The following is a 10,738-nucleotide window of genomic DNA, read 5'->3' as shown; positions in this document are numbered from 1 at the left end:
CGACCATTTTTACGAGAAGATGAAGGTCAAGAGTATAAGAGAATGATTTGAATCACAAAGGTACTCTAGCCACCGCGAATGTTTGGCTTGTGCAGCATTTAGGCAGGAAATGTGGGCAAATTATCGGTGAACTTTTCATTCTCGTTCACACGAATACACATTCAGTATTAATATGCATGATCACCATCATGACGTGCGGCATGAAAGCAAGATCACGTTGTTGATGGCAAGAAGGCTGGCTTATTCTATTCATATTCATGCAAAGATGATCGATCTTGTTCACGTGACTCTTTTAGCTTTCGGCCCTCACTCCGAATAAAAAAGGGCCCCACGTTACCGGTAATCACGTTGCACCTTTGAACCGGAAAAACCCACTGGCGATGCGCATAAGCCGTTGGATGTATGTCGGTAAGCAAATTTGTGGCTATCTGATGAAGTAAGGGGGAAATAACACAGTTCCAATGCCTTCAACGACATAACCATTCATCATTCACTTTTTTCCTCCTTTCCATCATCTAAATTACGCACAAAATGGTACCTCGAATTAGTACGCCTCTTACCGAAGCATTCGGCATCGAAAAGCCAATCATGTTGGCAGGCATGAATGTTGCCGCAAGTCCTGAATTAGCAGCAGCAGTGACCAATGCAGGCGGTTTGGGCGTTTTTGGTGGTGTAACGTTTACACCAAAGATCTTTCGATCGAAATTAGAAGAATTGAAGGAGAATTTAAAGGATAAAAATGCTCCTTTCGGTGTCGATCTCTTGTTGCCACAAGTTGGTGGAAACGCAAGAAAAACAAATTATGATTATACCAAGGGTCATTTAGCTGAATTGGTCGATATTACGATCGAATTTGGAGCAAAATTATTCGTTTCTGCTGTTGGTGTACCGCCACAATGGGTTGTGGAAAAGTTACACAAGAATGGAATCTATGTTGCCGGCATCATTGGTCATCCAAAACACGTTCAAGGTGTGTTAAAAGCAGGTTCGGATATGATTATTTATCAAGGTGGCGAAGCTGGCGGTCACACAGGCGATGTCCCTCTTTCGGTTTTAGGACCAAGAGTTGTCGATTTGTGTAAAGGTCATACATCTCCTTTGACGGGTAAACCAATCTTGACAATCGCAGCAGGCGGAATCTGGCGTGGAAAGTCATTGGCAGCTTCATTGATGTACGGATCAGATGGTGTTTGGGTCGGAACACGATTCGTCGCTTGTACGGAATCAGGAGCTCCAAAATCTCACAAAGAGAGCGTTTTAAGCGCAAATCATGAATCCGACGCACGTACGATCATCTTTACCGGTAGACCATTGCGTGTAAAGACGAGCGATTATATCAAAAAATGGGAAGAGCAACCGCAAAAGATCAAAGAATTAACATCAAAAGGTATCATTCCATACCAATACGACGTGGAAAAAGACCAAGTAGACGAATCCGTTTGGCCTCATTTGATGGGCAAATGCGCCGCTGTGATTGATGACATCAAGCCTGCCGCAGAAATTATGGACGATTTTATGGTTGAAGCCGTTGATGCTTTGCAACAAGGCCATAAGTACGTCCAAGGCCAAGCAAGATTGTAGAAATTCAACATTTGTAGCGGCAACTTGAATATGACTGAAAAGGAAGACTTGTCTTCACTTTGTTTTGACCGATTAATATATTTCATATCTTTGTTTTGACCGATTAATATATCTCATCAAACGGTCGGGTATCGTTGAAGCAGCTTTCGAAAACTTCATCTACAATTCGCTCTGCCGTTCCTTCATCCGGACAATCTGGGTTACTGACCATAGAAACAATCGCTCGCCTTCTTGCGCACGTTTGATGATGCTTTCGTACTCCGAACTTTCCCCTGAGTAATTCGTTGAAGAATCTGCAATCGCCTGAAAGAGAGGCTGCACGTATTTCACTACACGCAACATGTCGTAAATTTGACCAATCTGCTTTGAATCGACAATGATCGAACCAATGAATCAATTCATGCGCCATAGTTTGCTCCATATGCGATTTGCTTTTGATCCTATTGTAGCAGATTAATAAACCAGATCTCGATTTTGGTTCACCCGGCTGAGAAGGTCTAAAACCACCGGCTATATCACCTGAGCATTTCCCAAAAAAAATCTTGTCAACAAATCCATCTTGATCAAAAGGTGAGCAACCAACAACGCTCAAATGCTTGATCATAAATCGAATCATAGGACTATATCTGATCAATCTGTCCATGTATTTTTCACTCCTTTCCCTTTGCGATTTATCCAGATCTGATTCCTGCACTGGATCCATGCTGGCTAAAAGATCGTCAAAGATACCTATTTTGCCTTTTGAATCTGTAGCAGTATCTATTGACCTAGAAGAAGTAAACTGTTCGCCTTTCAAATCGTATTTATCATTCTTGCTCCACCATCCCCAAATCCAATTTTTAGTCTTGATTTGATCTTTGCTTTCGCTCTTTGTTTCCACGATTGAATTTAAAAGAACACGATCATTTGCTCTCAATGCTTGATGGATGTCGAAAAGCGGTCGAGGCTGCAATGCAGATTCACATTTCCGTAGCCATTTGGTGAAGCAAGGAGATACGATGGTGTATTGACTTATCTCTGAATTTAAATCGGCTTTCATTGTTGCTATGGAGGTTGTAAAGATGACTTGCAAAAATGGTTCAAGGTCATCCATCCATCTTTCTTCCAAAATTTTCAAGTGCCAAAGTGCCCGATTTCCGAGCATTACGAAGTAATCTATAGCGGGGGGGACCTCTGCACTTGCCAAGTTGGCCGATATACATTAGGTAGGCCATTCAATGTACGCCGACCGCATTCTCATCGTGTTGGGCTTTAATGCGGCGGCGGCGTTGGGTTAATCAAAGGTTTGCATGAATGAATGTCGTGCGAGAGGAAAGAGTAAACATACTGATAAAGTGCTATATTGTTAAAAATACAATAAGAATGCTCGCACATGAAGCTAGTGTATGTGCGTGTACCTTGGCAAGAAAGACATCCCGATAGGCACTTTTACAGTCAAACAGGGAAAACGATTTCATTCTTCCTATCTCGCTCACCATCATCATTCTTTATCGAATGTCTTTCCGATTCATCCTTTCCAATCCCTCTTTAAACACTGCTATTCGATTTCGAAGTCGTATCGTACATCTTTCATCTATCCAACAAGCTCAATCAAGATTCATTTCACGTTCTTTCATCTCTAGCACGATTAAAATGTCAAACAATTCAGTAACAAAACTTTCACCTCAAGAAGTTTTAAAGCGAAACGGAGAATGGCAACAAGAAGCAATTCAAGTTGATAAAGATCTTTTTACTGCAAACGCCGCCGGTCAAAGTCCTCCAATCTTATGGGTTGGCTGCTCGGATTCTCGTGTACCGGAAAGCGTTGTTTGTCACGTAAAGCCAGGAGATATGTTTGTCCATCGTAATATCGCCAATCAATTCAACGAAGATGATGATAGCGCAAATAGCGTTTTAACATACGGTGTAGAAGCATTAGGCGTCGAACATGTTATCATCGTTGGTCATACTTCTTGTGGTGGTGTTTTGGCTTCTTTATCGGGCGCAAAAGGGGAGATTTTACCAGAAAGTCAATCTTTGCAACGTTATTTGACGCCATTGGTAAAGCTTTGCGGATCCGTTCGAGACTCTATGGGATTGCAACAAGGTCAAGATCCAAAGGACGACAGTACACGGGATGAATTATTGAAAAGAGCAACGGAAGAAAATGTCAAAGAACAAGTTCGTAAAGTGGCCGATTCCAAAATCATTCAAGCAAATTGGGCAGGTAAACGAACAGCATTCCCCGGTCAACCGAAAGCAAAGATCCAGATTCATGGGTGAGTTTATAAGATACAGAGAAGGTGGAAAAGATTTGGCAAAGATGACTGATTTTGATTTTCCTCCATCGTTTGTCAATTTGTAGCTGGATTCATGATATCTCAAACGGCAAACTCCGTGATCTCGGTGTTACGATTAAAGCACCAGGTGAGAAATAAATACTTCTTAGCATGAAGCAGCAATTCCTCTGTACAGACCATTATCCTCATCTAGAAGTACCGGCTCAGACGAAAGGGTAGAATTGTTTAACGATGATGATCATTGATACATGAATTGTGCTGCTGTACAGTGAATGATGAGTAGAAAAAGAGAAGATTGAGCAAATCGATAGCGAATTAAAGAAAGCATTTAGCATTCTAAAAGCGTGCGAACCATATCAGCATCATGGCCTTGTGCTCCAATCGTATAACGAACTTGACTGGTTTGTAAGCCATTAAAGCCAGAAGCGGCGCAAATGGTGTATGCACCCATGTTCTCGTATAACAACCAATCGGATACCTGAAGTTGATTCGGCAAATACGTCATCGGTCGTACGCAATCAATCGAATCACAGGTAGGACCCCAAATGCTGCATGCCTGTAGTTTTTGATGCTCAACACCGGGTGCAGGCAAATCAGGACGATAAGCGAATTGACGTTGCAATGTCAACACTTTTGGTTGTACGATTTGATGATCAAAAAGGATGCAGTTAAAAGCGCCATAAACACCGTCATTTTGATAGTACATCACTTGTGGCTTATCATCGGTTGTCACGCTTGACGTCAAAGCTGCATCAGAGATTTGCAATGGGTTCGATTCTTGTGCCGTTTCTGCATCACTGGTTCCATCACGTCTTGCAATGATATTGGCCGCTAGAACAAAGGCTTTCTGAACGTAATAACGTCCTGGTTCTCCAATGATTCGCAATCCGTCTGGGCAAAGTCGACCTCCAGGTGCGAAATCAACATCAGGGAAGAAGTCATCCAACGCTGTACGCAAAACCTTTGCGATTAATTCGAAATTTTCGTGTGCATAACCTCCTCCAACATCCAAGAAGTCTAGAGAATAACCTGCTTCTGAAGCCATATCAAAAGCATCGCGCGCCCTTTGAACGGCATCGCGAAAGCTATTTGCATCATAACAGCCACTACCAACGTGAAAGCTGACTCCTACGACGTCCAAATTCAATTCTCGAGCTCGTTGCAACAGCTTAGGCACAACCTGCATTGGTGCACCGAATTTGAGTCCTAATTGACATACACTCTTGCTATCGTCAGTCAGGATACGAATGACCAGCTTTGCAGTAGGATGGAATTTTTTGATCTTATCCAATTCGTCAAGGTTGTCAAATGTTGTAAGTTTAACGCCTTGTTTGGCAGCATTGCGAACGAAAGAAGCGGCCTTGCATGGATTGGCATAGATGATTCTATCGGGATGAATTCCCATTTGCAAGACCGATTGAATTTCTCCATTGGACGCACAATCGAAACCGGTACCCAAAGAAGCCAAAAGGCGCAAGATGTACGGATCAGGATTGCATTTGACAGCGTAAAAAGGCACCACTCTGGGTAATTCTCGCATCCAACGTAAATGTTGACGATATACTTCTGCCATATCAGCGATGAAGAAAGCATTTTCTCCATTTGCGGCGCATTCATCAACATTGATTTGTGTAAGTACTTTGTGCAATTGTTCGCTTACTGAACCGGAATAGATGGGCTCATCTCCATCCTCTGGCCAGAAATGAGCTAAGTGAGGTCCAATTTTGCTTGAAGATTGTTCATTTAACGATACCGAAGAGCTAGAAGAAGCCGAAGAAATATCGCGAACATGCGAAGATGAAGAGGCGTATCCTGAGCGATCAAGAGAAGAGCATCTTGACATTTTCGGAGATGATGGAGCTGTCAGAGGAGGTGAAAATGCAAGAGAAGGATGAACACTCATTTTTGTCGGCTTTGCAGTGAAGACAAAGAGTCTAATATGCTAATGCTTGACTTGTGTGAATTGCACCTTGTCGCTGATCGTAATTGTGAGCGTTAGATGTACACCTTTTTAGCATTCACTGTTATACTATTATATCGGTCAATTGGCTTGATCGATCAGAGAAGCGTATTGAGAAAACAGAAAATCGAACTTGATGATAGGAAGGTGAAAGAGTTGTTGAAGGATGATGAAAGAGTTGGCAATGAATTCAACTTGTTCTTATATGCTAATCTTCTTCTATAATGCATGTGTGAAATTTTGTATTAATAGAATGCGCGTGCAATTAGTTTTTATATTTCCTCGGCTTCTTCGCCGCAATAAAATCTATATTTTATATAATGTACATTTACTACTGTATTCAGGTATATAAACAACAGCCATCGGAAAACGCGAACTAATGAATTGTACATTTGCAGCAATCATAACTTCCTCCTCCTAAAAATGGATTCTTGATCTTCACTACATTCCATTGGGTACCGGGCATTCTTTCTTTTTCTATTGCCCTTTGCCCCCCCTTTCAAAGGTAGATGCTCCTAAACCAATTTAAAAAAAGATTTCTTTTTCGTGGTTAGAACTCCTTTGGTCATAGGGTGAGAATACCCTAGGCCCTGGTCCTTTTAAACACAAACCCGCGGCCCAAAGGTGCAATGAATAAATTAAGATTATGAAGTCATCATGCTTTCACCGCACGCGTATCCCCTTCTTTTGAGCGCACGCACGCAATTTTTACTCGCTTCCCACATCCTACCTTTGTTCACAATGACATAAGAGCAATGAAGATCTGGCCAAGCAACGCCCGATATATGTAGTCAGTTATCAGTCAAACAATCTTACCATGAGAGAAATCATATCGTGGTAAGCAGGATATGATTCGATCGTTAATATTGCCAACCTCATCTGAACCTCTAAGCAAAAATTTTCGTCAGCCTAGCTTGTTGGGCGGCAAGGAACTGACGATAATCGATGATTTTATTGGATCGTTTGTGCAAATAAGAAGTTGATGTCGAATGAATAGTTTATTGATCGTGAAGAAATATCATACAATTGCTCTCTGCTGTACCGGCCCGCCATTGCGTCCAACTATAAATTGCTTCGGTTTCCGCTCTCCTTTCATCACCATTCGCTTTGACAATACGTCATCTTCCCGATCCCTCTTTCTTCGAATCGCAAGTACTTTGCGCCATTGATCCTTCGCTCTTGCAGTTTGCAATCCTTGCCTTCCTATCCTTGCCTCTAATCGTAATCTGCGAACATCTGATCGAATTCTAGGTGCATCACGGGCATACATCTCCCAAGCCAAAGAATACATATCACCGGTCGCTGGATATGGTGATGGAATGTCGGTATTATACAGAACTCGCTGCCCTGCGCCGGCGGGTGTGATTGTTGGATGACGGATGTATACGGCTGAACAAGTCGTAAAAGAAACTTCCAAATAAGGCGGAACAAACAAAAAAGGTGCAGCAAACGAAGGCAGGTTGAAAGGCAAAACGCCTGGTAAGAGTACATCCTTGTCCCGCTTCTCTTCCGCATTTCCCTTACCGTTGATTGTAGAAGGCTTCAGAGATGCTTCTGAAGATCGGATCGAATTCGTCGTTTCGGGAATGGGAGTTTCTGTTGTTCTGTCGTGGGCTTGATTGTCTTCTATCGTTGCTTGATCTGCTGTTGAAGTAGATGTTGCGCTTTCCGATTCTTCCAATTCCGTCGTTGTTGCACTTTTTCTCGTATTCAAGGCAAAATCGGCAGCCTTTTGTTCGTCAGCTCTTCTTGCTAGATCTTTTGAGAGCATTGGTACAGCACCTGGCTCAACGGAAAGCAAATCACCCGGATTCAGCAAAGTTCCCGCAACTGTAGTTTGTATCCCATTTAGTTTCACCTTCCCGTGTACAATCAATGCACGAGCTTCACGGGCGCTCCTGGCAAAACAACAACGATGAACGACAGTATCCAGTCTCCTCTCAACGTCACGCAAGAACAAAGTGATCACCGGCAAACGTTCTTGTTCTGTCATTCCCCTTTCGGTGGAAGAGGAGGCTAATGATTGACCTTGCATTCCTAAACGTGGAACAGAAGTGGGCAAGTACCATCGCCTGAACCGTCTCTCACCAATCCAATCACCATGATATCCTCGCAAAAATCTTTTCGATCTCCATCTCTGTTGAAACATTGTCAAAGATACCTGCTTGAAGGAAATTTGACTCACGTTTGGTGGGACGGTAGATCGGGAGATGAGATTATATAAGTTATGCGGTGACCATGACATACGAGGTATGATTCCTTGCTTATCGTGTGCAAATAGCCTCAGTGGCTTACGCATTTTAGGCGAGATTGATTTGTGATGGAAAGCGAATAAAAGTGACGATGTTGATAGTGATGGGAAGAAGGGAAAGTACTTTCTTCCTTCACGCTTTACCCAAAAAAAAGCGCAAGTCAAATCTCACGTGCGCGGCGTACGCTTCTAGGTGCAAAAGATATTCGGTGTATGAATATCATCAGACCAACACTGGTAGCGCACTCTCCAGAAGCTGAAACAACAACACCATTAGCAACCATGTAATGGAATGCAATCGTGGTAACAATGAGTTTGACATCACGACAAACAAATTTTTCAGCTGCCGGACAAACGGCTACAAGTATAGAGACATGTATTGCAAGTGTTGAATTTGCATGTAGAACGGTAAGTGTTGAATTGAAAAGCGAAGAATGAAGAACAAAAAAATGTAACCTGGCTTCGTCATCGTTTGATTTTCCTATTCTATTCATAGCTCGAAGCAAGCAATGCAACATTGACGGATGAGACGAAGGATCTTGCAAGACTTGCTAATGCCGTACGATCGAAGCGATATTTTGACTTGATCTCTGAACGGGAAATCAAAGATGCACAAGATCATTTGAGCGTAGAAATTCTACCTCAATTGAAAGAACTTATTCTTAAAGCGGAAGAGGCTTTGCAAAAAGATGAAAGAAGGGCAAAAATCCTTCGTGGAAAGGTGAGTGAAGTAATTCCATCGCTCGTTTTGCAGGCAAGCTTGCTGATCCGCTTCTACTATCTTTGAAGTCCGCCCAACAATCCACAAGGTTGGAACAATTTGCCCAATTATATGATGTTTCAATCGATAAAATACGTAAACTCTCGGACGAATCCAAAAACAATGAAGTCATCGGATCGAATGAAAATCAAAAGAACAAAGCCGAAAAGATGAACCAGCACTTGACTTCATTGCGAGAAAAACGCATCACTCTTCAAAGAGAGATGGCAAAGATGGAAAGAGAAGTAAGGCAAAAAGGACACGCAGTTCAGTGACATACATGAGATTAATTGTACACTATCAAATGATGTTTTTTTAATAGATGTAATACTAGAATGATTGATCGTGATCACCAAGTCGATCCCAAATGCATATAGCCGGGTTGGTTGATGCGCAGCGCTGCGCATGCGACGCGTATAATGTACGCGTATGAATGTCGAGACGCGTCTTGCATCTTCTCATAATTACAATCCATCATTAACACTTCCATCCTTTTTCTTTGGCTGACAGGATGTTGTACGTTGACAAATATCGACCTAAATCTCTCTCAGAGTTACACTATCATGCCGGATTGAGCGAACGTTTGACGTCTCTTGCATCTCATGAGGACTTTCCTCATATGCTCTTTTTCGGTCCAAGTGGAGCAGGAAAGAAGACGAGAATCATGTGTTTGTTAAAAGAGTTGTATGGAAATGGAGCTCAACGATTAAAGATCGATCAAAGAATCTTTCTCAATCCCAGTAGGAGAAAGATTGAAGTGAACATTGTGACGAGCAATTATCATATCGAATTAACACCTAGCGATGCGGGAGGATACGATCGTTTAGTCATTCAAGATATCCTCAAGGAAATTGCACAAACACAACAAGTAGACCAAAATGCAAAACATCGATTCAAATTGGTCATCATTCACGAAGCAGATGCTCTTTCAAGAGACGCACAATCAGCCTTACGCAGAACAATGGAAAAGTACATGTCAAATATGCGTTTAATCTTGTGTGCAACCAGTACGTCAAGAATTATTGCACCAATCCGTTCAAGATGTCTTTTGATGCGTGTAGGAGCGCCTAATGAGGGAGAGATGACAGCAGTGTTGAAGCATGTTGCAAAGAAGGAGAAATTCCACCTACCGGATGAGATCTCATCACAGATCTATCGTGAAACGAACGGCAACCTTCGTAAAGCGATCCTTGTCTTGGAAGCACTGAGGATGCAAACTTCCGATTTAAGCGGCTCGATTTCGATCGCAAAGCCAGATTGGGAACTTTTTGTTGGCAAGACGGCAGACGCAATCATCTCGGAACAATCGCCTGAACGTCTCTTTTTTGTGCGCGGAAAATTGTATGAATTATTGGTTCATGCTATTCCACCAAGAGTGATTATTAAAACTCTCACCGATCGACTTGTGGAACGATGCGACGAAGATTTACGTGGAGCGATTGTAGAAAAAGCGGCATTTTACGAACTTCGCTGTCGTCAGGGAAACAAAGCGATCTTTCATCTTGAAGCCTTTGTTGCCCAAGTAATGGCGATGACAAAGAGCTCTTTCGAGGGAATGGAATGGGAATGAGTTCTTCTCTGATATCAGGTTTTCCAAACGTCATACTTTGTAATATAATAGATATACATTATCATGAGAGATCTTGAATCTGAGACATTCATGCGATGTAAGAGTCCGCCTATTCGTATAAAGAGGTATAGAAAAGAGCATGCATTAATGGTCATTCAGATATTGTTCGAAAGCTCCACGTCTCGTGACCATTTCGCTCTTGTCACTTTGATCACCTGGACTGTACACATGGACAAAGAGTTATACAACCCAGCAGCCAACGGGTCGATCCAGGGTAAGTCAAAGGTATGTACTGCATACAAGCTTTGCCTGTTCTGATTATATAACATTCTTGTCC

General features: G+C 42.3%; 7 protein-coding genes across 7 annotated transcripts; 4 read left to right on the top strand and 3 right to left on the bottom strand.

The window, feature by feature from the left end:
- Positions 1-531: 531 nt before the first annotated feature.
- On the top strand, positions 532-1,581 carry FA14DRAFT_152894 (NPD-domain-containing protein; the record flags this gene model as incomplete). The annotated part of the gene is made up of 1 exon (XM_025497558.1): positions 532-1,581. One exon carries the CDS (start codon positions 532-534, stop codon positions 1,579-1,581), a length of 1,050 nt encoding a protein of 349 aa, XP_025357817.1.
- Positions 1,582-1,684: 103 nt separating this feature from the next.
- FA14DRAFT_163367 (uncharacterized protein) lies at positions 1,685-2,284 on the bottom strand (the record flags this gene model as incomplete). Its single annotated transcript, XM_025499815.1, has 1 exon — positions 1,685-2,284. The coding sequence occupies one exon, from the start codon at positions 2,282-2,284 to the stop codon at positions 1,685-1,687; it is 600 nt and encodes a 199-aa protein (XP_025357816.1).
- A 929-nt stretch (positions 2,285-3,213) lies between these two features.
- Positions 3,214-3,998, top strand: FA14DRAFT_163366 (carbonic anhydrase; the record flags this gene model as incomplete). The annotated part of the gene is made up of 2 exons (XM_025499814.1): positions 3,214-3,839; positions 3,926-3,998. 2 exons carry the CDS (start codon positions 3,214-3,216, stop codon positions 3,996-3,998), a joined length of 699 nt encoding a protein of 232 aa, XP_025357815.1.
- A 190-nt stretch (positions 3,999-4,188) lies between these two features.
- On the bottom strand, positions 4,189-5,703 carry FA14DRAFT_119721 (uncharacterized protein; the record flags this gene model as incomplete). Its single annotated transcript, XM_025496367.1, has 1 exon — positions 4,189-5,703. The coding sequence occupies one exon, from the start codon at positions 5,701-5,703 to the stop codon at positions 4,189-4,191; it is 1,515 nt and encodes a 504-aa protein (XP_025357814.1).
- A 787-nt stretch (positions 5,704-6,490) lies between these two features.
- Positions 6,491-8,172, bottom strand: FA14DRAFT_159535 (alpha-L RNA-binding motif-containing protein). Its single transcript, XM_025498263.1, has one exon. The coding sequence runs from the start codon at positions 8,117-8,119 to the stop codon at positions 6,839-6,841; it is 1,281 nt and encodes a 426-aa protein (XP_025357813.1). The 5' UTR covers positions 8,120-8,172; the 3' UTR covers positions 6,491-6,838.
- On the top strand, positions 8,130-9,193 carry FA14DRAFT_187610 (uncharacterized protein). Its single transcript, XM_025501612.1, has 3 exons — positions 8,130-8,479; positions 8,568-8,792; positions 8,861-9,193. Exons 1-3 carry the CDS (start codon positions 8,381-8,383, stop codon positions 9,104-9,106), a joined length of 570 nt encoding a protein of 189 aa, XP_025357812.1. The 5' UTR covers positions 8,130-8,380; the 3' UTR covers positions 9,107-9,193.
- A 119-nt stretch (positions 9,194-9,312) lies between these two features.
- FA14DRAFT_159534 (P-loop containing nucleoside triphosphate hydrolase protein) lies at positions 9,313-10,552 on the top strand. Its single transcript, XM_025498262.1, has one exon. The coding sequence runs from the start codon at positions 9,343-9,345 to the stop codon at positions 10,399-10,401; it is 1,059 nt and encodes a 352-aa protein (XP_025357811.1). The 5' UTR covers positions 9,313-9,342; the 3' UTR covers positions 10,402-10,552.
- The last annotated feature ends 186 nt before the right edge of the window (positions 10,553-10,738 follow it).

The sequence above is a fragment of the Meira miltonrushii genome (assembly GCF_003144205.1).
Source record: "Meira miltonrushii strain MCA 3882 unplaced genomic scaffold FA14scaffold_1, whole genome shotgun sequence".
Classification (NCBI taxonomy): domain Eukaryota; kingdom Fungi; phylum Basidiomycota; class Exobasidiomycetes; order Exobasidiales; family Brachybasidiaceae; genus Meira; species Meira miltonrushii.
This window is presented reverse-complemented; position numbering and strand designations above follow the sequence as displayed.